At 42.3% G+C, this 27,203-nt stretch overlaps 1 protein-coding gene and 1 non-coding gene across 2 annotated transcripts; one reads left to right on the forward strand and one right to left on the reverse strand.

The window, feature by feature from the left end:
- Nucleotides 1–9,946: 9,946 nt before the first annotated feature.
- trnal-cag (transfer RNA leucine (anticodon CAG)) lies at nt 9,947–10,029 on the reverse strand. The gene has a single exon. It is a non-coding gene; the product is annotated as a tRNA-Leu (tRNA).
- A 6,454-nt stretch (nt 10,030–16,483) lies between these two features.
- On the forward strand, nt 16,484–27,157 carry frk (fyn-related Src family tyrosine kinase). The gene is made up of 8 exons (XM_070987250.1): nt 16,484–16,970; nt 19,847–19,968; nt 21,552–21,715; nt 21,871–22,039; nt 23,019–23,177; nt 25,170–25,351; nt 25,934–26,099; nt 26,266–27,157. Exons 1-8 carry the CDS (start codon nt 16,576–16,578, stop codon nt 26,472–26,474), a joined length of 1,566 nt encoding a protein of 521 aa, XP_070843351.1. The 5' UTR covers nt 16,484–16,575; the 3' UTR covers nt 26,475–27,157.
- Nucleotides 27,158–27,203: the final 46 nt, after the last annotated feature.

The raw sequence follows: 27,203 nt of genomic DNA on the forward strand, positions 1-27,203 counted from the left end.
CAGTGCACGTGGCACCAGGACACCCTAGGCCGGAGGTCAATGATCGACTTTGTAGTCGTATCATCTGACCTTCAGCGGTATGTCTTGGACACTCGGGTAAAGAGAGGGGCTGAGCTGTCAACTGATCACCACCTGGTGGTGAGTTGGATTCGCTGGCAGGGGAAGAAGCGGGACAGACTTGGCAGACCCAAACGTACCGTGAGGGTCTGTTGGGAACGTCTGGCGGAACCCGCTGTCAGGGAAGTTTTCAACTCCCACCTCCGGGAGAGCTTCAACCAGATCCCGAGGGAGGTTGGAGACATTGAGTCCGAATGGACCATGTTCTCCACTTCCATTGTTGATGCAGCCGTCCATAGCTGTGGCCGTAAAGTCGGCGGTGCCTGTCGTGGCGGCAACCCCCGAACCCGGTGGTGGACACCGGAAGTAAGGGATGCCGTCAAGCTGAAGAAGGAGTCCTATCGGGCCTGGTTGGCTCATAGGACTCCTGAGGCAGCTGATGGGTACCGGCAGACCAAGCGTGCGGCAGCTCGGGCGGTTGTAGAAGCAAAAACTCGGGTCTGGGAGGAGTTCGGGGAGGCCATGGAGGAGGACTACCGGTTGGCCTCGAGGAAATTCTGGCAAACCGTTCGGCGCCTCAGGAGGGGGAAGCAGCTTTCTGTCAACACTGTTTACAGTGGAGGTGGGGAGCTGTTGACCTCGACTGGGGATATTGTCGGGCGGTGGAAGGAATACTTCGAGGATCTCCTCAATCCCTCTGTCATGTCTTCCGTAGAGGAAGCAGAGACTGGGGACTTGGAGGTCGATTCATTCATCACCGGGGCTGAAGTCACTGAGGCAGTTCGCAAGCTCCTCGGTGGCAAAGCGCCGGGGGTGGATGAGATCCGCCCTGAGTACCTCAAGTCTCTGGATGTTGTAGGACTGTCTTGGTTGACACGCCTCTGCAGCATTGCGTGGCAGACGGGGACAGTGCCTCTGGACTGGCAGACTGGGGTGGTGGTCCCTCTTTTTAAAAAGGGGGACCGGAGGGTGTGTTCCAACTATCGGGGGATCACACTCCTCAGCCTCCCTGGTAAAGTCTATTCCAGGGTACTGGAGAGGAGAATCCGGCCGATAGTCGAACCCCGGATTCAAGAGGAACAATGCGGTTTTCGTCCTGGCCGTGGAACACTGGACCAGCTCTATACCCTCCACAGGGTGCTTGAGGGTTCATGGGAGTTTGCCCAAACAGTCCACATGTGCTTCGTGGACTTGGAGAAGGCATTCAACCGTGTCCCTCGCGTCATTCTGTGGGAGGTGCTCCAGGAGTATGGGGTTGGAGGCCCTCTGTTGAGGGCTGTACAGTCCCTGTACAACCGGAGCAGGAGCTTGGTCCGCATTGCCGGCAGTAAGTCGGACCTGTTCCCAGTGCATGTTGGACTCCGGCAGGGCTGCCCTATGTCACCGGTTCTGTTCATCATTTTTATGGACAGGATTTCTAGGCGCAGCCAGGGGCCGGAGGGGGTTCGGTTCGGGGGCCGGCAGATTTCGTCTCTGCTTTTCGCGGATGATGTTGTCTTGTTGGCTTCCTCGAGCCAGGACCTTCAGCATGCGCTGGGGTGGTTCGCAGCCGAGTGTGAAGCAGCTGGGATGAGAGTTAGCACCTCCAAGTCCGAGGCCATGGGTCTCGACCGGAAAAAGGTGGCTTGCTCCCTTCAGGTTGGAGGAGAGTTCCTGCCTCAAGTTGAGGAGTTTAAGTATCTTGGGATCCTGTTCACGAGTGAGGGAAGGATGGAACGTGAGATTGACAGGCGGATCGGTGCAGCGGCTGCAGTAATGCGGTCGCTGTATCGGTCTGTCGTGGTAAAGAAGGAGCTGAGCCGAAAGGCGAAGCTCTCGATTTACCGGTCAATCTACGTTCCTACCCTCACCTATGGTCATGAACTTTGGGTCATGACCGAAAGAATGAGGTCCCGGATACAAGCGGCTGAAATGAGTTTCCTCCGCAGGGTGGCGGAGCGCTCCCTTAGAGATAGGGTGAGGAGCTCTGTCACCCGGGAGGAGCTCAGAGTAGAGTCGCTGCTCCTCCGCATCGAGAGGAGTCAGCTGAGGTGGCTCGGGCATCTCTATCGGATGCCCCCTGGACGCCTCCCTAGGGAGGTGTTCCAGGCATGTCCCACCGGGAGGAGGCCCCGGGGAAGACCCAGGACACGCTGGGGTGACTACGTCACTCGGCTGGCCTGGGAACGCCTCGGGATCCCCCCGGAAGAGTTGGAGGAAGTGTCCGGGGAGAGGGAAGTCTGGGCATCCCTGCTCAGACTGCTCCCCCCGCAACCCGGCCCCGGATAAGCGGAAGATAATGGATGGATGGATGGATGATAATTGAGTAGTTTTAAGAATAACAGTTTTTTTATTCTAATGCAGTGTTTCCCAACCTTTTTTGAGCCACAGCACATATTTTACATTAGAAAATCACAAGGCACACCACCAGACACAAATGTCACAAAAAGTATTCTAGTTTCAATTTACTCGATTTACTTACTCAGTGTGAAACCTGGGCCTGTTTAGTAGAACACAAAGCTGATATTCTTGCAGGAATTGAAGAAAGACACACACAGGGCCCTCAAGTTTTGAACTGAGCTCAGAGTGAGATGTTGGCAGCAGCGGTGACAGTTGGGGTGAGGATGGGGGTCTGAGCTCATAAATGACACATAAATTCATCCATCCATCCATTGTCTATACCAAACTATCTCTTTCCGGGGTTGCGGGGGGGCTGGAGCCTATCCCAGCTGTCAACGAGCAAGAGGCGGGGTACACCCTGAACAACCATTCACATTCACACTCATACCTAAGGACAATTTAGAGTCACCAATTAATCTCATGAGCACGTTTTTGGTCTATGGGAGGAAGCCGGAGTGCCCGGAGAGAACCCACACATGCACGGGAAGAACATGCAAACCGGCGACCTTCTTGCTGTGAGGCACGTGCACTACCTGCTGCCCCACCGTGCTGACCCAACACATAAATTCATACAAATAAAAACATTCATTCAATTCAGCATTTCTTAGTGCTGGTGTGTGTGTGTGTGTGTGTGTGTGTGTGTGTGTGTGTGTGTGTGTATGTGTGTGCGTGCGTGCTGTCTGTAACCCCCACTCTAAGCCTTAGAGCACCAATCAGGTGATATTGGATAATCTTCCACGGCACACCTGATGACAGTGGCTGGGAAACACTGTCCTAATGTCGGCACTGTCTCCCTCACACTGTTACTTTGAAAGACCAGCAGGGGTCAGTGTTCCAGGTTCATCTCCCACTGCTTCCTGAGCATCAAGCAAACTTCACGAAAAATAGAAAGGAAATGGCGTTCCACCAATTTGGAAGAATTTCGGTTCGCCAGACAGTCTTAAAATATACAGGAAAGCCCTCCGCAGTGCCAGGGCAGCCTATTACTCTGCACTAATAGAGGAAAATAAGAACAATCCCAGGTTTCTCTTCAGCGCTGTAGCCAGGCTGACAGAGAGCCATAATTCTGTTGAACCGTATTCGTTTAGCTCTGAACAGGAATGACTTCATGAGCTTCTTTAATGATAAAATTCTAACTATTAGAGACAGAATTCATCGGCTCCTGCCTTCAACGGGTAGTTTTACTCAACCTGTCGCAGTTTTAGACTGTTTTACTCCTGTCGACCTTCACCAACTAATTTCAATAATTTCATCATCAAAACCATCAACCTGTATTTTAGACCCCATCCTGATTAAGCTGCTTAAAGAAGTTTTACCTTTAATTGACTCTTCCATATTAGACATGATCAATCTGTCTTTATCAACAGGCTACGTACCACAGTCCTTTAAAGTAGCTGTAATAAAACCTCTACTTAAAAAGACTACTCTTGATCCAGGGGTTTTAGCCAACTATAGACTGATATCCAACCTTCCCTTTCTCTCAAAAAGAAAAGAAAGCAGTTGCTAGTCAGCTGTGCAACTTTCTACACAAAAATAGTTTATTTGAGGATTTCTAGTCAGGATTTAGAGTGCATCATAGCACAGAGACAGCACTGGTTAAAGTTACAAATGACCTCCCAATTGCATCTGATAAAGAATTTGTCTCTGTACTAGTCTTATTGGATCTTAGTGCTGCATTTGACACCATTGACCATGGTATTCTATTGCAGACACTGGAACACTTCATTGGCATTAAGGGAACTGCGCTAAGCTGGTTTAAATCCTACATGTCAGATCGCTCTCAGTTTGTACACATTAATGACGACTCCATCGCTGAAGTCAGCTATGGAGTTCCGCAGGGTTCTGTGCTCTGACCAATTCTATTCACCTTATATATGCTTCCTTTAGGAAAGATTATCAGGAAGCATTCAATAAATTTTCATTGATCAGATGATACCCAGTTATATTTATCAATGAAACCAGGACATGTTTCATGTCTTCAGGACATAAAGACCTGGACAACCTGCAATTTTCTGATGCTAAACTCAGACAAAACTGAAGTTATAGTAGTAGGCCCTAAACATCTTAGAAACTCACTTTCTGATGACATAGCAGTTATGGATGGCATTGCGCTGGCCTCCAGCACCACTGTAAAGAATCTGGGAGTTATCTTTGATCAGGACATCTCCTTTCACTCCCATGTAGAACAAATTTCAAGGACAGCCTTTTTTCACCTACATAACATTGCAAAAATCAGGCATATTTTGTCTCAAAATAATGCAGAAAAACTAGTCCAAGCATTCGTAACTTCTTGACTGGATTATTGCAATTCAGGCTGCTCATATTCGTTGCTGAATATTCTCAAGTTGCTCCAGAACGCTGCAGCACGTGTTCTGACCAAAACGAGGAAGAGAGATCATATTTCTCCAATACTCACCACTCTGCACTGGCTCCCTGTAAAGTTTAGAATAGAATTTAAAATTCTCCTCCTTACTTACAAAGCCATAAATGGCCAGGCACCTTCATATCTTAAAGAGCTCATAGTACCTTATTGCCCTACTCGAACACTGCGTTCCCAGAATGCAGGTCTACTTATGGTTCCTAAAGTCTCAAAAAGCAAAACAGGAGCCAGAACATTTAGTTATCAAGCTCCTCTCCTGTGGAACCATCTTCCAGTCTTTGTCCGGGAGGCAGACACTGTCTCTACATTTAAGAGTCGGCTTAAAACTTTCCTTTTTGATAAAGCTTATAGTTAGGGCTGGCTCAGGCTTGTCCTGGACCAGCCCCTAGTTATGCTGCTACAGCATTAGACTGTCGGGGGACCTCCAAAGATACACCGAGCTCCTCTGTCCTTCTCTCCCTCTCCATCTGCACGTTTTCATGTCCTACCATGGCGTGTTACTAACTTAGCTCCTTCCCCGGAGTCTCTGTGCTTTGTCGTCTTGCAGGTTCCCATGGATAGTGGCCGAATCTGGATTGTGGATTACAGCTGCGTCTCCTGCCTTGGCCACCCAACCAGAGCCTGGTTCTGCCTGAGGTTTCTGCCTGTTAAAAGGAAGTTTTTCCCTGCCGCTGTCGCCAAGTGCTTGCTCATGGGGGAATTGTTGGGTCTCTGTAGATAAAAGAGCTCAGCCTGTACCAGCTCTGTATGGAAGTGCCCTGAGACAACTTTTGTTGTGATTTGGTGCCATACAAAAAAAATAAATAAATAAATTGAATTGAATTGAATTGTTCTCTGCACTGAACCTCCTTCTCCAGAGAGAAAAGGCATCCGTATTCCAGCTGTATGAAGAGGTAAATGGGAGGGTTGGGCTAGTCTCCTTTCTTAAGTGCAACACCCCTGTGAAATATAGATTGTGTTTTTTTGTCATTTGTTGATTCTGTGCACTACATGCCTCCCTTGATAAATTACTTGTGCAGAGTGAAAAAATAACTTAATTATCTTATCTTAATAATGCAATGGAATCTTTTATGACATAAAATTTTGCAGATGACGAAATTCATTAAGAAACTCTGTTCGAGGTTCATGAAACCAGCAGCAGTACAAGGAGAAGTCCATGATATCCCCTACAAGGACCCACTGCACCAACTGCCAGGTAATGCTTTGAAGTCACATAGGGAGATAAACCTGTATGCTTATTGACAACAAATACAACATTTTCTATACTGCAACCCTGAAAGGGATAGGCGGTATAGAAAATGGATGGGTGGATGGATTAAACCCAGAGATATCCCATAAGATGCTTGTATTTGACTACCTTTCTCTATGTCTTCTGTCTCTCTGATAGGAGAAAAACTCAATGTGGGATTCACGACTAGAGCTACACTCAATAGGCTCCTTGAGGCTGGAGAGGTCACATCACAGAAGGCTCAACAATTCCAGCAGGTAGCACTGGCCTTTCTGGTTAGAGCTGTGGAGTACGCCATGGATAAACTCCCGTGCACGATCGTGATTGAGCACAAAATGATCTATGCCTCCTCCGTAATGATCAAAACAACAATCACTGCAATTCCTGCATTAAGTCTGTAATCCAGCCAGAGACATGAGACTTGTCCGTATACCTCAGGCTGTATGAGTCACAGAAACAATCAGAAAAAAGTCCATTGTATGAAGGCGACACACTGCTGGGATGCAACCACAAAGAAGAAGGAAAAAAAAGTATCTAAACTTAGGTTTCGTTTCGTTGTCTTTCTTTGGTTGTGTTTTCGTTGAAGTGTTGTCAATGTAATTTCATGAATAAACCAATTCTTCATGTGACAGATGCAGCCCCGGGTGATTTTATGGATGAACTCGTTCACATTATATTTACAGTGAATTCACTGTAGTCCCAAAAAATTTTTGTGCTCTGTACAGTAAGTGCTGTGTTTGTATGTGAGCACTCTGATTAATATATAAGTATTCTTTATTTATATAGCACCTTTCGAAACACAGTTGCAAAAAGCTTCACAATAAGCACTCCATCTAGTGGAGTTGACAGGCCACTGAAAAACAGATGACTGTGACTGAATATACAGTAGAGGCCAAAAGTTTGGACACACCTTCTCATTCAATGCGTTTTCTTTATTTTCATGACTATTTACATTGTAGATTCTCACTGAAGGCATCAAAACTATGAATGAACACATGTGGAGTTATGTACTGTAACTGAAAACATGTTTTTATTCTAGTTTCTTCAAAATAGCCACCCTTTGCTCTGATTACTGCTTTGCACACTCTTGGCATTCTCTCGATGAGCTTCAAGAGGTAGTCAGCTGAAATGGTTTTCCAACAGTCTTGAAGGAGTTCCCAGAGGTGTTTAGCACTTGTTGGCCCCTTTGCCTTCACTCTGCGGTCCAGCTCACCCCAAACCATCTCGATTGGGTTCAGGTCCGGTGACTGTGGAGGCCAGGTCATCTGACGCAGCACTCCATCACTCTCCTTCTTGGTAAATAGCCCTTACACAGCCTGGAGGTGTGTTTGGGGTCATTGTCCTGTTGAAAAATAAATGATCGTCCAACTAAACACAAACCGGATGGGATGGCATGTCGCTGCAGGATGCTGTGGTAGCCATGCTGGTTCAGTGTGCCTTCAATTTTGAATAAATTCCCAACAGTGTCACCAGCAAAACACCCCCACACCATCACACCTCCTCCATGCTTCACAGTGGGAACCAGGCATGTGGAATCCATCCGTTCACCTTTTCTGCGTCTCACAAAGACACGGCGGTTGGAACCAAAGATCTCAAATTTGGACTCATCAGACCAAAGCACAGATTTCCACTGGTGTAATGTCAATTCCTTGTGTTTCTTGGCCCAAACAAATCTCTTCTGCTTGTTGCCTCTCCTTAGCAGTGGTTTCCTAGCAGCTATTTGACCATGAAGGCCTGATTCGCACGTCTCCTCTTAAAAGTTGTTCTAGAGATGGGTCTGCTGCTAGAACTCTGTGTGGCATTCATCTGGTCTCTGATCTGAGCTGCTGTTAACTCGCGATTTCTGAGGCTGGTGACTCGGATGAACTTATCCTCAGAAGCAGAGGTGACTCTTGGTCTTCCTTTCCTGGGTCGGTCCTCATGTGTGCCAGTTTCGTTGTAGCGCTTGATAGTTTTTGGGACTCCACTTGGGGACACATTTAAAGTTTTTACAATTTTCCGGACTGACTGACCTTCATTTCTCAAAGTAATGATGGCCACTTGTTTTTCTTTAGCTGATTGGTTCTTGCCATAATATGAATTTTAACAGTTGTCCAATAGGGCTGTCGGCTGTGTATTAACCTGACTTCTGCACAACACAACTGATGGTCCCAACCCCATTGATAAAGCAAGAAATTCCACTAATTAACCCTGATAAGGCACACCTGTGAAGTGAAAACCATTTCAGCTGACTACCTCTTGAAGCTCATCGAGAGAATGCCAAGAGTGTGCAAAGCAGTAATCAGAGCAAAGGGTGGCTATTTTGAAGAAACTAGAATATAAAACATGTTTTCAGTTATTTCACTTTTTTTTTGTTGAATACATAACTCCACGTGTGTTCATTCATAGTTTTGATGCCTTCAGTGAGAATCTACAATGTAAATAGTCATGAAAATAAAGAAAACGCATTGAATGAGAAGGTGTGTCCAAACTTTTGGCCTGTACTAAATGACATGAAATCTTGAATTACCACTAAATTACCAGGCAGGCTTGCAAATCTTGAAAACGTATTAATATCAGAATAAGACTGCGACCTTAGCGGAGCACTTTCGACCGCTCGGCCAGGCCAACTGAAATGATGTTCTTTGTGTAGATGACAATTATAAATTATATATATCATGACAGGTCGATGATAAGTTACATTTTCCCATTATATGAAATGTAATTATTAGATAATTCTATTAGTTTTACAGAGTGAACACTTTGTATTGTTGACTTCATTTGCAGTATTCCAATCTTTAATAGTAATTCCAAGCTTTTGAGCTATAAAGCTTTTATCTCCAATGAAAGTAGGTTCCACTGAAATTTGAACCTGGATTGCTGGATTCAGAATCCAGAGTGCTAACCATTACACCATGGAATAATATTTATTTCAATTAATATACTCATGACACAACTCATTTTAACAACTTTGGAAGTTACATGATGACAGTTAGAAAAAGTCTTTTCATTACAGTTTCTAAGGGAAATTTTACTGTGAATGAATAATACTGTCTGTTTCACTGCAATATGTCTGAACAAGTATGTGGGTAAAAAGAGAGGAAAAACAGGCAAAATCCTAAAAGTATTTTACAGGATTCAGTATTTTGGTTTGATTCAGGAAATATACATCTGTTTCAAAGGGGATGCAATATAGGAAAAGCTCTCTAACTTCTCATTTTATCTATGTTTTAAAACTTTAAGACTTTCTATTTTTATACGTTGCCTCTTCAGTAGATCAGAGAAGTCATCACAACACTCTTGTCTCAACAGCTCCATCTAGTGGAGTTAACACGCCACTGAAAAACAGGAAACTGATTGAATATAAATGACTTGAAATCATTTTTAGTCCTCCAGACAGTGTGTGCTGTTTATATATCTATATTGTGTGTCTTTTCCTCAAAGCATGCGCATTTTAATCAGTCATTATTTTATCACATTAACTTAATCTGTAAGAATACCGTTTTTAAAGAAATCTTTAGAACAAACTATAAAAGTAGCACTTAAGGAAGAAATTACAAATTATAGTGGAAATAGAAAGAATCATGGTGGGAATGATTTTGTTATAATGTTGAGATTACGTCTCTTAACACAATAACATCATCAGACTTTATCAGATTTGACTGGATTGCCTGTGTATGTGAGATTTAAGAGGTTGTCTGAGCTGTTGCTGGGGCTAAATCCAGCATACCGTGACCTCACATTACATGTACTTTGATTTTCACATCGGTTTTTCCTCCAGTCAATAGACAAACCAACACACGGCCGTTGTTTCGTGTCTTTTATTACCACGGTCACACGGTTTTAATTGTTATTCCTTCTTAACAGCTGCGTACATATTACATCATGTTCGGTAGAGGTCCAGATATACATCTGTGAAAATGTGTCAGAAGTGGGATTCGAACCCACGCCTCCAGGGGAGACTGCGACCTGAACGCAGCGCCTTAGACCGCTCGGCCATCCTGACTTTCGAATCAATGACGACAAATCTTTATCAGGTGACTGAACGATCAAAAGTATTATTAAAAATTTTCATTAAACCACCATTGCTGTGAAACATAATTTAGAATGAGTACATAACTTCGATACATCAATAAATAAATAACAAAGGAAAAGAAAAAGGTTATAAATAAATATGTTTCCATAATAGAAAGTACAATAACAAATAAAAATAAAAAATAAAATAAAAATAGAGAAGCTCAAATGAAGCCTGTGGAGAAATTTAAAATGCATTCTGTGGATAAAATAATTATTTTAAATAAGCTCCAAAGAGGATGAGAGACGATCCCCATGAGGATGGAAATTTAAAAACAATATTGTGTCCACCTGCTCTCCCCTTACGAAAAATGTATACTTCAAGTTAATTTAATTAAGCATACTTAGGTAAAGCTTAAGTTTATTTTTTCAAGTATGCTTTATGCAGCAAGTATACTAATATCAATGTACTAGTGGTATACTTCTAGGTGTACTTTTTCAATACTTCTTGGGACTAATCTGGCCCACTTTTAGTTTAGAAAAAGTATACTTTAAGTTACTTTAAGAGAGGTAAACTTTGTGTACACAATTAGTTTACATTTAAGTTTTATTTTGCACTGCATTTTGCAAACTATACTACAAGTGAACTTATAGGTATACTGCTAGTTTACTACTTACTTCCAGCCCACTTTTTAGTCTATGAAAGGACACTTTTAAGTACTTACTTTAAAGTTTAAATGAAGTTAACATCATACTTATAGTTTACTATTTCTATATTATTTTCACATTTTAAAATATACTACTAGATTACTATTTAGGTATACTTAATATGTAATGCCTCATAATAGCAGTCAGTATGTATCAAGTCTGTTACAATACTGAGACCTTGGAAGAAATGTCAATTTTTTTCCCCCCCAAATAAAATCAGACAAATGTTTATCAGTTCCACCCATGTACTATTTACTCTAAGCTATTCCACCCCAAAGCTGACTTGTTACTGCAAATTTACTTGTGGAATATGTAAGTTCACGAGATAGTATGTATAACATTCTGCAGTGTACTTCAAAGAAGCCAATATGTACGGGAAAAATATTTTAATAGGCTACTATCAAAAGAATAAGCACAACTGCAATCCAAATATACTTGAACATTATTGTACTTTTCCAAAGTATATCTCATTCAAAAGTTCAAATACAAGTATAAGTCAAAAATACTTAGACTTTTCTATATACTTTTCAGTATAAGTCAAGTATACTTAAGTATAACTTTGTTTATATCTCTGACAAGTACATCAAAAGTAAACTGAAAGCATACTCTCTTATTTTTACTTTAAAAGAAGTATACTAACAGTATACTTAAATAAACTTCTTTTTTGTAAGGGCCAAGACAAAATGATGATAAGTTGGAGTGGTCTGTGACATTTTGATGTCCATTTATTCATCTCTTTAAAATGTTGCCACATAGAAACAGTTGACTAAATTCAAAGTAATTGTAATTGTGAAATATTTTGTGAGGATAAAATGTGTGGCCTTATCAGGATAGTGTCTTAAATGAATTTCAGTTAGTGTCACCTGGCGTTTCAGATTTATATGCAGGGGAGTCAAAGGCAGACAATTCTAAGTGGGAGGTGATTTCTGATTTTCGCAGCAGTTTTCAGTCCAAGCCTTGATTGGACCCTGAACTGGGAAACATTATGACCGAGTGGCCTCAGGTGAGCACACGCAAACCCAAAACAGCTGTCTACCATGATATTACATGAGACACAGTTCCACAACTGGATTGGATTGCACTGGATTGGATTGCACTTCACTGATCCCTCTGGGAGGACCCCTCAGGCAAACTGGAACTGTCTGCCTAATCTGTGTGGTGGTTCCATCTTGTGATGGTTCGCGCTTTGGGCTTTGAATCCAGCGATCCAACTTCAAATCTCAATGCAACCTGCCTTAATACTAAAACAAGTTCAGCATCAGCATCACTGCTGTTCCTTTATCTGTGTGATGTATTAACCACGTTTGAAGCAGAAGCGGAGATATTTGATAATCTCACTGTGTGTCTGTCAGCTTGTTTTGAAGTTGTCTGCCTCCTAGCATCTAGAAATCAATTAATGCAGTTTTCACCCACCAATTTAACTTTCTCAGGCAAATAAGCACTAAAAGTAGTTGATGGTCTATGTTTGTTGCATATGTTTATGGTGAAGTACATCAACCTGTACTGTATTTGATTTGCTGGATTTGGAAAAAGTGGCCCCTGATCGAGAGCACAGTGTCTACTACAATCAAAGCAACCTTGTCTTGTGAAGACTGATGTGCGTTTTAAGACATCCAGCTTTGCTGCCATTGCCACTGTACGGTGCGATGTCCTCAGTCAGGGGGTGCTTGGCTAGTGGACTGCTGTCAGTCAGACAGATTAGCAAATTGAACACTGCTGCCTATTTAATAATTTCAGAAAGTTAATGAGGGGTCCTTTTGATTAGATGTGCCACTTAATAAGCAACTAACTGACCACTGTGAACATTGCTGACTGGCACAAAATCAGAAAGTGTTGTTTAATCCTTAATTAAACCTATCCTCAGTGAAACTGAGAGGAACTTTGTGGACTTGTGTGTGGATGTAAAGAGCAAATTCCAAACCAGTCCGACAGTGCAGAGTGGGAGCTGGCTTTTTGCCTCACTGGGTGCATTTCTCTCAGCTGTCCTCTTAAGCTTTGGCAATATTTAACAAGGTTGTGACACCATACAGCATATAAGTTTATAATATGTCCCCTTTAAATGCTCCATAGACCTGATTGGTTCTCCAGAGCCAGCTGGGTCTCAGTGTCTTGTCATGTTTTTCATTGTTGACATAAAAGTAGTCAGGAGTGCAGTGCATTTTCAAGCCTAGCTTCTATAATTTGCACATCTGGACCAAGTGAGGAAATGAAATGACAAAACTAATTTTTACACCGTCTCACACAGTGTATTTGAATGTTCAAATATAGAGGTGAAACCAAACATCTCCCTGTCAACTTAAAAGCACAAAAACAAATAGCTTGGTAGCTCTCTGGATGATTCATTCAGCATAGAAACAGTCACAGTGGTTGAGTTTAATCCATGTTGTCCTCTGCATGAATCTTCAGGTGTGTGTTTAAGTTGCTCTTCCTCTTGAAGCTTTTCCCACACACCACGCACAGATGGGGTCTTCCCCCTGTGTGCGTCACCCTGTGAGTCTCCATGTCGCCTTTTCAATTGAAGCATTGTTGGTGCACTGATACGGTCTCTCCCCCGTGTTGATTCTCGTGTGCAAAGTCAAAGCTTCACTCTGTCTGAAGCTCATGCCGCATTCCTAACACTGGTACAGCTTCTCTCCTGTGTGGATTCTCACGTGATCTTTCAAATGGCTCGACTCTTTAAAACGTTTTGCCTCTCCCTGGTGAGATCATTCACATCTTCTTCTTGGTGTGAGCGCCTTCACCCACTCTCCATTCACCACACCTTCTGTAATCTCACCATATTCGCTTTGATCTGCAGAGCAGAAGTGCTGAGAAACTCTGGTCAGTCGGCAGCGTCCTCCTTCAGCACGTCTTCTCCTTTCCTCTGGTGTGTAAAATGTTTGGCTGGTCAGAGTCTGGTTGTGGTTGAGGAAGATTGAGGCTCATCATAAACTCTCTTCTCTGACTGAGGAGGGATTCAGTAGTCTCGGCCAGTCTCTTCCTGAGGACTAGTGCACTTTTCCTCTTTAATGTGAGGGGGATCCTAGTCCTTGTGGTCCTGACAGGGGCTCCAGTCTTGTTCAGTGTATGAGTGCTCATCAGGCCCATCCTGCACATAAGTGACCTTAAGTGGATCTACATGGACAAAGATGTGAAAATACAGTGTACTATACTCTTATCATTTTTATTTATATTGCAGAAGGACAAACACACAAATATGGCCACATCTAAGGCTCTGTTCACCTTCTGTTACTGTTATCCAAATGAAGGTCGCCATCAGTCCTCATGTAATAATGTAAGAATGACCACTGAGTACTCATGGGTCAGAACATCAGCGGTCACAGCTGGTGTGATCCCATCACATGGTCTCTAGTTTCACCTTGTTGTTGACTGTTCAAACAAAATGAATATAAATATACACTACATTATACTATGAAAAAAATATTTACTGTGATGCAATTTAGTTTTAGTATTGTCAAATAGACAGAATCCAGTCAAAATGTCTCGACATAGAGTGCACACAGGTGCATATAATAAAATGATTTACTTCAGCTTCAGCTCACCTCTGCTGGATGTGTTCTCACTGAGTCCTCTCCTCACCTGTCAGGTCTTCTTGCCAGGATCCAGAAGACTCTGGATTTATTCCCCGGGGAGTGTCAGCCTCACTGGTTGATGGAGATGATGGAAACTCATCACCATTAGTCTCAGCTTTGATATCTGCTGTCTGTTCAACAGTTAACAGTCTGTAGAGGTGTGAGGGCGGCTCTTCCAACCGTCTCCTGTCACAAACTGAGGGGACATGGTGACATTGCTCTGCTGCCCACAGGACGGTCCTCGCCGAGCAGTCCTATGCTCACACTCCTCTTTAACATGGAGGGTGCTCGGGTGATCCGGGCTCACCTGTGGGGTCCACTACTCTTCGGGGCGGCACTCAGGAGAAGTGTCCTTATCACAGCAGCGAGGACTGAACTGATGAAAAGAAGAAAAAAGTTGGTGTTTTACTAGAAACTTGGTGTTTTACCCGGACAGGCATGATTTTACAGGTGGTTGGTGGATTTATTTCTAAAGTTTGGATAATTAAGACTGGGCTTAATAATACAATATGAGATCAATTTATTAATGCATCTCAAGAATGAATGCAGATAGAATATACTACTCATTTTCCCTTCAATTTGTAGAATTGCTCTCTCACCTACATCCATGAAAATTGAGTCTGCCTTTGGGCTGGCCAATTCATGCAAGATATATCAGAATATCAGAGTCCAGACCCCCCCAGACATTTACTGTCACTACTTTTACAGTGACAGTAAATGTCACTGTAAAAGTAATAAAGTTTGAAGGATAGTCTGAATTTAAAAAAAGCAAAGATTAGGTGAATATAATGCTTTTTATGTTTGCAAAATTATCCAAAAACGACAATAGAACTCAATGAGATAAGTTTTAAGGGAGTCCTGTTTGCTTCAGGTGCTCACGGAAATAGTGCCACTAGTTAATAAGTGACTGTAAAAACGACATGCACATTCAAATGAAAGTCATTGTTTGACATTTTGTAAGAAGGGGCATTTCTTGACAGCATGTGTCACAATTTGTGCTTCTCCTGTAACTAATCATTACACTGGAACCACAAAGACATCCTTTTTTCTGAAACCCCCCCCCCAAAAAAAACAGAAAACCAAACAAACAAAAAAACAAAACCGTTTACTGCTGCTCTGAAGGTATTTTCCACAACCCTATACTCCTTCATCTCTATGAATAAGTATTTCTGGGCTCCGTGTCACATGTAATTATACAAGAGAAGCACAAACTGTGGCTAGCTCTTGGACTCGTGATCCCTGCTTTCACCAAAAAAAAGTACATTCAGGCATTTTGTGATCATGACAGACACAACAGATATAGTGTTGAATTTGGTTAATGTTTTGATTGTTTTGTATATGCCTTGAGTAAGACCTCTTTGCAGAACAGGCCAGTCATGACCATACGAAAAAATAAAAATAGGAATCTGAGCAGACATTAACTACTTTGATGGTGGTGACAACAAAGAGCCAAAATTGTGAAATACCTCATCATACTAACCATGGCTAACTCATCAGTTGGGCAAGGTGGGCAGCTGTATCAGAGCCCCGGACCAGGTTTCCCCAAAGTCCCTCAGATTCACTGAGTGTCATTTAGTTTTTGGTAATTTGCTTAATTTGCCGGGCAACATCCACAAAGCAGGTCCTGCATTGTCACCTTATGCTGTGGCCCCTATGTTCACCCATGGGGCATCTGAAGAGCTCAATCTGCCCCCCCCCCCCCCCCCCCTTTTTTTTCCACATTTTTTATTATCTCATCATTTTTGATTTATTATCTCATAACTGTACTGTATAGTTTACCCGTTTTTCTTGCAGAAATTGGCTTTCTAAGAAAATCATTAAAAAAAAAAAAAAAAAAAAAAAAAGCATGCTAACGGAAAACCTGGACACATTTCTCCAGCCCCCAGCTCCTCCTGTCTCATCAGCTGTTGCAGCTCGCACACGCTCCATCTTCCAGCATGGCCGCCTGAGGACATCTGACGTCACATGACCGCCGGCCGCTCCTCATTCCTCAGCAGGTGCAGGTGATTGGTACACCTGAACATGAGCATTGAGCTGAAGACAAAGTACCTGCCAGTACCAGGAAACTCGCTTTAAGTGGCAGTCACAGTGGATTGTTCGCTGGGTGTGTCCCCAGGTCAAAGACCACCGCCGATCCTGGATTTATTCACTATTTCTACTTCTTATGGAGCGTGGATCATGAGCGAGGGGGGCTTCCCCGAAACATTTCCGTCTTTATTCCACACACGGAATGACTTGCTGTGATTGAGGACCACGCCATGGAGATCCAAAAGAGGTTATCTTCGTGTTGGCAGGGGTTTTTGGCGTGTTTTAAAAAACCGATCCAGTTTGGAGACGAGAGCAGACGAAGCGCGACTGGCACGGTGATTGAAAACCCCGGTGCTGATAAGAAGGCAGAGGCGGCCTTACAGCCCAGCACATCCGTACCGGCGCCTCCAGCGCAGAAAGCCGGCCTGTATTACATCGCCCAGTATGATTACGCCGCCCGCACTGAGGAGGACCTGAGCTTCAATGCGGGGGACACCTTAGAGGCTCTGGATAGAAGTACTGGGGACTGGTGGTTTGCGAGGGCCATCACCGGGGTCTCGGCCTCCAAACAGGGGTACATCCCGGCTAATTATGTGGCACCGGTGGAGAGTATTGATGCTGAAGTGTAAGTATGATTTCATCATTGTACGTAGCGTCATATTCATGGAGAGTTGTCTGAAATAGTGATTCTTCTTTTGAAAACAAAATGGCCCTGTGTGGTTTTTGGTGTCTGATTATTGTCTGAGACTAAAACCCTTTTGAACACATCAGCATGTCATGCTGGTGTCCACAGAGGTCCTGTTGATCTGCTGTTAGAGCTGGATAATGTCAACAGAGGGAAGCCTTAGATCAAACTAGTTAATGATTGTCTGTGACCAGGAAATGGAGGCTCACAGGTTAATAATTCCCACGAAGGAAAGGCTCAAAAACAAACCTCAGCAGTGCATTAAGCCTTTGCTGGCATGACATGGATAACTGTATGCACTGTTTAACTACTGGCCTACCTAATTCTGCAGCACTACAGAAACTGGTTTTGCAACCAGCTTTGCAGATAGACTCTAAAGAAAGGCATTACCATGTTCACATACACGTGTACACATGTTCACACACACATCCAGGCACCGTGTTCACTAATAAAAAGTAATAAAAATCTTTTTTTTTTTTTCTTTGGGCTCTGTGTGGAGCTGGAAAAAGTTCTGATCAGTAACCGAAAAGTCCAGCCCCTCTTTGTGATGTATCCTCAGCCTACTTGGCGACTCAGCCAAACCAGTTTCGCCTCGGCTGTGTTCTGGTTGATCCTGTTGTTTACAGGCATAAAAATAGCATTGCTTCCTTTGATTAGTCAAAGCAGCATGTATGTCATAGTTTTCACTAAACTTGAAGGACATGGTGTGAGATTAGATAGAGAAGAGTTTCATAACACATCATGACAGCGTGGTCACATGAATATCTCAGCCCAGAGGCAAACCTCAGTGTGAGACTGACTGCAGGCCGGTCAGCATTTGTGTCCATTTTAGCTCCACTAATGACTGTAACGCTGACCATGTCCTTCTACATCAGAGCATCATATTTCCATTGTTGTGCGAGCTCACCTGTGACAGCTTTGACTAAGATTTGTGTTAAAAATGTCATGGGTTTCTGTAGCTTTTCTCAGTTTCATAAGGGCCAGGTTAACCTGCTATGGGGGGACCTGGGGGTTAAAAAACATAGTTGTGGGAGCTTATTGATTAATTAATTTATTAATTGGTTTATTTAACAGGGAGAGTGCACATTCATAGTTAGCCAAGAGGTTAGTTTTCATCTGTAGTCACTGGACATTCGTTCATAAGTGAGGATGGAGCGAGGTTGTGAACACATGATTGTGTGAGGGACATTAATGCACGGGCTCAGGAACACTTTGTCAAACAGTTGTTGGTAGACACAGGTAGTATGTGAATGATTTCCCTCTGTTTTTATTTATGTTTTACACAGCATCCCAACATTTTTGGAATCGGGGTTGTTCTTTTACCCAGTGCATGCCCACAGAGAGGCTGTTGTTTTACAGGCGGACAGATCCACAGGTGGATCCACACACACACACATGTAGTCAGTAAAAAAACGTCAGTAGCCCTTCTTACTCCCACTTCATCTGAAAAAACTCAAGCAACCTTTGTCTAAGACAAAGAAGGAAGGAATGATACTAATAATGTCTCAGGAGCTTTCTGCTGAGTGTGTTTTATTTATTCATTTTTTTTTTCTGTTACCTTCTGATTTCCAAACCTCAGCTGAAGTTTGTTTGTAGATGATTGCATTCTGTTTTTATTTCCATGTACACAGCATCCCAACTTTTATGGCTCTAATATATTGTCAGGTTCTATTTAAAACATTCAACACAGAGGCAAATGATACAAGACATGCAAAGCAACAAAATGACGAATGTTTATGTCAATGATAGAGATCTGGACTGAGAGGGTGGACCACTCCTCTATGATACGCAACTCTGCAAACACAACCACTGCATGTGTCTAGATATACTTCCAGAAAGAATATTTGGATGTGAATGAGAGTACAGTTGTGTGATGTGTCAGCATTTACGTTTCATGGCCACAGCTTAGTTTAGAAAAAGAAAGAAGCTTTTTTACAATTGTGGCGATGAAACCACTGTCCCCCACTGTCCTACCCCAAAGATCACTGCTACCTGTGAAAGTGGAGTCATAGCGTTTCTACAGCTGTCTACATTTTGTCTCTATTGAACTTTACTTCCATCTTCTGGTTTTTAAGATGTATGGCATTTATTCCACCAAAAGTATATAACATTTTATTGATCCCCTAATGAATTAGTTAATTTGTGGTCATTTTATTAAGTATGAAATTATTTAGGATCATGCATCATGTAAGATCAGTGCAGAATGAAGTGCTAAAGGCCTTAAAGGACACTGCAGGCTGTTATTCTATATCAGTCTTAATATGAATATATGCTTTCATTTTTTTAAAAGGCTGCTGGGTACTGTAGTTTTTAACAGTCATTGTTTAAACAGGAGAAAATATGTATTTCTTTTAATGGAGACTATTTTCAGTTGTGGATTGACACACATTTGATGCTCTAGTGAGTATTTGAGGCAGAGTAAACTACAGTGTGTGTGTGTGCGTGCGTGTTTGTGGTCATTAAAGAACATGTCACCCACTGCAACAGTGTGTTTCACTGATGTGTTTTTAAGACATACCAGGCTTTGAGGCACACATAGTTGTTAGTGTGATTCATTCGTTGTTTGGAGTTTTTAGGGCGTTTGTTACATAATATCACTAGACACTTCCTTTAATGCTAGATTTTAAAAATGTTTGATTGGGTGAACATGATGGCCTTATATTGAGTATTAGTGGTGCAGACAATGTTAATAAACCACTTTGCAATCAGTCAAATTATCAGTGAACCTTTGGGGCCCCTGACAGTTCATGTTTTTCTTAGATTATTATTTCTACCCTGACATTGCTGTTATGTTTGAGCAATTTTCTGATTTGCAGATGGTATTTTCCTGACACCAAGAGGCTGGATGCAGAGAAGATGCTGCTGGCAGGAGGCAACCAGCATGGCGCCTTCCTCATCAGAAACTGTGAGAGTCAGAGAGGGGAGCTGTCCCTCTCAGGTAAGACAAGACAAGAAGTTCTGAAGAAATTCTCCTCTGAAAGCTTATTCAAGTGAATTTTTGCTCATATATTTATTTTTTATTTTGAAGTTGAAGTTTAAGTTATAACGCCTGCTGGTTCAATGCACCTGCAAAACTAGGGTTATTGACTTTATGGACTGTTTAGTTTTGAACTAATTTTAGCAAGCTTATTATAGATAGGAGATGATTAGTCAGTTTGCTGACTCAGTCGGTTGGAATGAGGAATCCCTCATGTAAAACATGCTGCAGATTACTAAAAAGTGAATGTGAATAAGTAGAGGTATCTCACAATGAGTTCAAGTTTCAAGTAATGAAGGAACGGTCCCAGACAGACATGCCTCCAGCATTAAAGCAAAGAAATGACATGTTCCTTTTTCATATATTTCTTTTTTATTCTGGCATTGCTGAGGCAGTTCTGGCTTTCGAACTCTTCTCTACTTGGCTATATTTTAGTCCTTACCCTTATCTCATAATTGCCACAAAGGTAAACTACATAAGCTTGTTTAAACATTAATGACATTTAAAAGAAAACATTGGAAATATTCCAGTGTTAGCTAACCAGCCTATACAGCTAAAAAGAGAAGTAAAGAAGACCAGACCATTGTGGTTTTATTTGGCACAATGGTCCTAAACCTTTAATGACCAAGAACCTGTTTGGCTCAATAATATCTGAATAATATTCCTAAAGCAACTAAGATGCCAGCAAATCTATTAGGCCAACGTATTATTTTACTTGATCAACATTGTTTTCTCGGATGAAATCATGCCAGTTAGCTAATTAGCATTCTGCTGCTTGTCAGCTGTGAGCCTCACATTTCCAGACGTGACTCACCCGATTGACTCCAGTGACTAATGGTTTCAAGGTCATGAGGCTGTAAATAGACCTCTCTGCTCCAAGACAAACTAGTGAGATAACCTTGTTGTAATCTTTCCACTATGACCTAACTCTTTCCATTCTGACTGAATTCTTTCCTTTGCCATTCATTAAACTCACTCAGGTTCATTCACTGATTTTGTGTTAATCAGTTAACTAACAATTATGAATTTTCTAATAACGGCCACTATTCAACATCAGCTTTTGAATCTGTGTCTGTAATTAGTGCACAGAAAATCCCTGATAGGAGCACATTAAACTAGGAAATGCTGGACACTTCATGACAATACACTTAATGAACCATCGTTGTGTGTATGTAGGTGCCAAGTTTTGCAACTTTTCTTAATGGACTCCTGCCTCACTGCTCTCATCAACCTCATTTCAAACTGCATGAGGCAGCTGTTTTCAGTGACAAAGCTCTGCTGTGTGGTGCTGGGCAGGTGGGTTTATCGGAGAGATAACATTAGCAGTAGCTGGTGCACATAGTGGAACAAGGTGGAGCAATGTCAGTGTTGTGTTTACAGCTTGTGGAGTTACCCTTAAATGAACAAAAAAAAAAGAAAAAAATGCTGCTTTAAACCACAGTCAGTGCAGTTAATAGAAAAGCCTTTAAATCATGACAGGCAAAATCTCACTTAGACAGTTCTTGACTCCTGAGTATTTCACTGGATGTTGGCTTGTCTTTCAGTGCTGGACAATGGGAAGGTGAAGCATTACAAGCTGAAAAAAATGGAAAATGGTCACTACTTTGTATCAAGGACCAGATCCTTTGAGACACTGAATGAGTTGGTGGAACATTACTCCAAACAGGCCGATGGTCTCTGTGTGCGTCTGGGTGAACCATGCAAAAAGGTAAAAACACACTGTACACTATAACATGAGCCAAGCGCATCCTGTTTATTTTCTTAACTCCACTGTTGTCTTGTTTCTAGTCAGTAAGTGCACTCTTCTGTACAGCAGAAAGTCATTGTCAAATCAGTAAACCATGACTCGTCCCCTCTGTGTAGATGGAGGCTCCACAGACTCATGGCCTGTCATACAACACTGTGGACCAATGGGAGATTGACCGCAAGTCCATCAAGCTGCTGAGGAAGCTGGGAGCTGGTCAGTTTGGAGAAGTGTTCGAGGGCCTGTGGAACGACACCACAGCAGTGGCAGTGAAGACCCTCAAACCTGGTACGTAAATACCCTCTTTTCTCTGACTGAAGGTGTTAAAACAAAACAATTTATGAATCAGTAAAAAATGTGTTGAATGTAAGTTCTTCTTACTGATCATGTCAGCAGTACAGTATGTGATCTGATTTTCACTCTTTTCTTCATTCACTATAGTTACACACCAGTAGTTAAAATCATAGCTGCAGTATTCAAAACCATCTGGAGATGTGAGAGAAATGCGATGAATTGCACCTCCCTTGATGGAAAATGAAAAACCAGGAATTTAAAAAAGACATTTTTCTAAAGCTTTTTGAGCTGTATAACATACAATTTAAACATCAGCTGCTGGAGTCTTTGGTTTTATACATGTTTGTACTCCATGTGGCTATCATTGGCATTCCTCTGGAAACATCCATTCTCATGGTTGATTTAACAAAGTGTCTAGTTGTATTCATTATTGGGTATTTGTCAGAATTTAGATTTAAAAGTCTGGTATGTAGGATTAAAGGGGATATATAACCTGGCAAAAATTCAATATAATATTCATAATTATGTTTTCATCAGTGTATAATTCCCTGAAAATGAGAATTGTGGTGTTGACATCACCTTAGGGTTAGCTGTTATGTCTGCAGGGGGAGCTGGTTCTTTTCCATGGAGTCCACATTGCACCACCATGTTATTGCTGGTCCAAAGTGTTTCAGCACTGCCATGTTTCTACAGTAGCAACCTCACTGCTAGATGCCACTAAATCCTACATACTGGACCTTTAATTCTGTATTAAGAGTGTCCAGCAAAGAGTTACAATTGTCAGCACTGTTTCTTTTTGGAAAATGAACTGGATAGTTAGCATAGCTGTGCTATCCTCTATGGCTAAGCAGACCAAAACAACAGAAAGTCTGAAGAAACACTTCACCACATACTGTGTTTCACCAAAGACAGCACTGACGGCCGTAAAACAATTGCATGTCAAAGTGTGACCACCACTGAACACCTTTTGTAGGTACCATGGACCCTGAGGACTTCCTCAGGGAGGCTCAGATCATGAAGAGGCTGCGGCATGCCAAGCTGATCCAACTGTACGCTGTCTGCACTATGGAGGAGCCCATCTACATCATCACAGAGCTGATGAAGAACGGCAGCCTGCTGGAGTACCTCCAGAGTAAGACCATGTTTTCCCACACATGATTATTAGCTATTGCTCCTTTATGACAGGATCAGAGTCCAATGCTCCGGCTGTTTTTTGAAAAAAAAGTCCCCCAACCTGTGCAAAGGTCAAGCTACTACAGAGATTTATCCAAGAGCCGCAAAACCATTTCATATTGTGCAGTTTACAAATCTAAACTTAGTCCCCACATACACATATTTCACATCATATAGTCTCAGCCAGGGGTAGAGGGTAGTTCCGTGGCTTTTAAAACAGTTTCCTTGTGAGTAAAATCCACTCCAAGTTCCGGGTCCACCCACTGATTTTGTCTGTACTTAGTTATCAGCTGTTGGCACCAAGCCAGCATTGCATGACAGGTCGAAATCATGTTGAGGCAGAGATTGTCACTTGCTCTGTGGATCTTTTCACCGTGAAAGTCTGTGCAGAGGTGCACATGTGTGCCGTGATGAACATCACGTACAGACATTACAGAGTGAACATATTTACCGTACTGTGATGCACACCAGGCACGTACTGCTTCGTTGCAGACACTGTCTTTCTTTTTTAGTTTTTTTGCACTGTGCCTTGCACAGTTTTAGTTTCCAAGCTGTTGCAGCAATTTCCATCAGAAATGGTACTCCTTCTCCGAGTCATAACTCAGTAAAATCTGGACTCGCAGATGTAATAAACATACTTTTACAAACATTGTGACGTTCACTTACAATATCTCTGATGGCTGTCGTGAATAAAGTTTCATAAATCCACTTAGAATTAATACAGAGAACTTGTCTCAGTATCAGGTTTCCAGGGATAGTTGTCTGTACAATTGCCTGTGTAATGGGCTTTTTATCATATTTTCTTTTTATAGGCAAGTAACACCTGTGGTATAAAGAGAGTGACCCTAATGCTGATTCGTATTTTGAAAGAAGACCTTTCGTTTGCTTTATTTCAGAGTTTGCACCTGCTGGGACATGTGCAGTGCTCACCTCTAGACAGACATGCTGTGCTGTAGTGTGAGAGATGTAGTGTCACCTCCATTTAGAGTAATGATCACTCTGACCAGCGCTCCTGTGGAATTGATGTCTGCAGCCCTGAGACAGTCTATGTGGTGACCCACATTAACCATAATTCCCCATGTACCCTGCCACTGTAACATGTCATGGCGAGGTCATTTTCAAAGTCACATAAGTATAAAGTATGGCACACAATCTGGACTGTAGCTGCGATTATACGTGTAGTGAACATCAAAAACATGACTGCAAAAGAACCGTTAGAATTTAACATAGTCCTGGACCAGATCTTATATAGGTGTTCTCAGTTTCAAGGGCCCCGCAAACCCTAACAGGTGTCACTTTTTATTAGAGTGCTAATTCATTGTTAGAGCAGTCAAAAATGGATGATATACCAGGGTTAAAAACAAATGGGAACCTGTTAAAAATAACTTAGAATATAATGAAGTGCCTGAGCTTACATGAACAATAGGATTTCTTGAGGCTGAGCATCTATTTGGAATTTTCCTGACTGATATTGCTACTGCATTTTGAACTGCAATAATAATTAGAATAATTGAGATTAAATTAGAGGTGCAAATTCCTCAATCATTTTCAAATCTAATTATGACTGGTAATACAAACAATACAGTTTCCAGTTTATTAGCAAGAAACTGTAAATAAATCCTCCCCTCATGAAGGTTCTAATGTTCAGCTTGTGTTGAAGCTGTCTGAGAGAGACCGTTCTTCAGCTGCACCATCATTCTGGAGGCTGTTGAACTGTCGAGTATTATACTGAGAGGTGTTGTCGTTTAGCGTACTGTCATTGACATAAATGAGGTGCACAAAATAACAGAAACACCTCTCAGTATAACAAAATAATACAGTTGAATCAATAATAGGTTGAATAATTTTCTCCAGGAGAAAACATCTTATCACCTTTATTTCTCTGCCACCTGTGATACCTCTAACATGGTAAGACTGCGACTGATTCTGTGCCTGTGTGTGCTGATTATAGAGGATAAGGGCACCACGCTGCGTCTATCTGACCAGATTGAGATGGCTGCCCAGGTGGCATCAGGCATGGCTTTCCTGGAGCTACAGAACTACATCCACAGAGACCTAGCAGCCAGGAACGTCCTAGTGGGTGAGAACAACATCTGCAAGGTGGCTGACTTTGGCCTCGCCAGGGTCTTCATGGTGGGTTTGACTTTAAAGTGCTGTTATATACTGTATGTCGCAAGTGCATTGTTCTCCTCACGAATCACGAATCAAGATATGAATGTACACTATAATAAAGAAGTATTTGGGCAAATGAGTGAAACTAAAGCAAGCCTGCGTTTTCCGCTAATTATACATGGCATTGTTTGACAGGTGTGTCACCAGTGCCAGGTAACACCTGGCGTATTTTGTATCTATACAATACTCACACACCGTTCTCACCCCCAGGCCACTCTACACTTAGCTACATATCCCATGTCTTTTGCTGTTTGTGCATAATTGACTTAATTCTGTTATAGAAATAATTTTATCAATAATTCTATATTTTGAGACAGTGCATTTGGTCAAAGCTTTAAGAGCCAGGTTGTGACACATTAACTGGCCTGATGAATGATCGACAACCCAAGCCACAATGTTTGCTGCACTTAGGTATCATCAACAGTGATGACCTGATGGATCAAATACCCCTCTAAAACCCAGCTTTGTCCAGCCTTAATAATGGAATATCTGATCTTTACCCTAAAGTAAGAATCTGTTTTGTGTGTCTTGTTTTGTTTGCAGAAAGAGAATGAAAATGTGTATGAGGCCAGAGAGGGAACTAAATTCCCTGTGAAGTGGACTGCTCCAGAGGCCATCCACGACAACAAGTTCAGTATCAAATCTGACGTTTGGTCCTTTGGAATTCTGCTGTATGAGATCATGACGTTTGGACAGATGCCTTACCAGGGTGAGCCTTTCATCAGCCTCGTCATCAATCAGCTAGAAATGTTTCACTGAACAAAGATTTACAGAAAATGAAAAACAGAATTTTCTGAAACATCAAAGTGTGATTGTCTGATGATTTTTGAGTTATGAAAAGTCTCAAACCTTTGGTCCTTCTGGGATTCTTCCAGCCATGACAAACTACCAGGTGGTCCAGAAGGTTCCCCAGGGCTACAGGATGCCATGCCCCCCCAGCTGCCCCAAAGTCATGTATGACATTATGACTGACTGCTGGAAGGAGAACGAACAGGATCGGCCCACATTCGAAACCCTGCAGTGGAAGCTGGAGGACTTCTTTGACCTGGACGTAACATCCTATGACGACGCTGGCCGTTACTAGCGCCCTGACTGGGCTGTGGCACACGGAAAGAAAGGAAAAGTTTTCTCTTTGCAGTGGCACGAAGTCAGGACCAGCTGAATCCAAACATGAACATACAGCACGTTGATGTTTTTATGAAGTAATAGATTTAAACAGAAAATTTCACTCCTGCGGCCAAATGAAGGATCTGAAACGTTTGATCTGCATGTCATAGAATACTGTGACTGTGACCCACATGCGGTGGGGAAGCTTTTACCACAGCAACAGTTGATTGCGACACTCCTGGCCTTGCTTTGTTTGATAGCTGAATGCACTCTCAGACAGGCTGTATGTGTGTGGAGCCGAACTCTTCAAGCTTATTGACTGGAGGAGGCCTCTTTCAGCAGAGACAGAAAGCTGCTATCTGTCCATCCCGATGAACCGGTTGTTCCTTCACTCAGCATAGCTCGCATTCTTTCCACTGGCTACCTGCAGGCGATTACCACAAGGTTCCTGAGAGGATTTATGAGTCATGTTCACTTGCAAGCTCAATCTGTTTGGCTTTGTGTCTATGAGTGAGCGGTGTGTATTATCACCCGATCTCTTTCCTGTCTGCATTTGTAGCAACCAGAAGTGATATAACATTATTCAAAGGTAAGTGACTGTCTGTGGCCCACTAAAGCATAAAAAGATCCTTATGAAGAAGCCACTTCTGCTTTCCTTATATGAAAACTACTGTGAAGTCCACACCTTCATTACATTCACAAATTG

Source organism: Chaetodon trifascialis, chromosome 19 (assembly GCF_039877785.1).
Source record: "Chaetodon trifascialis isolate fChaTrf1 chromosome 19, fChaTrf1.hap1, whole genome shotgun sequence".
Lineage (NCBI taxonomy): Eukaryota > Metazoa > Chordata > Actinopteri > Chaetodontiformes > Chaetodontidae > Chaetodon > Chaetodon trifascialis.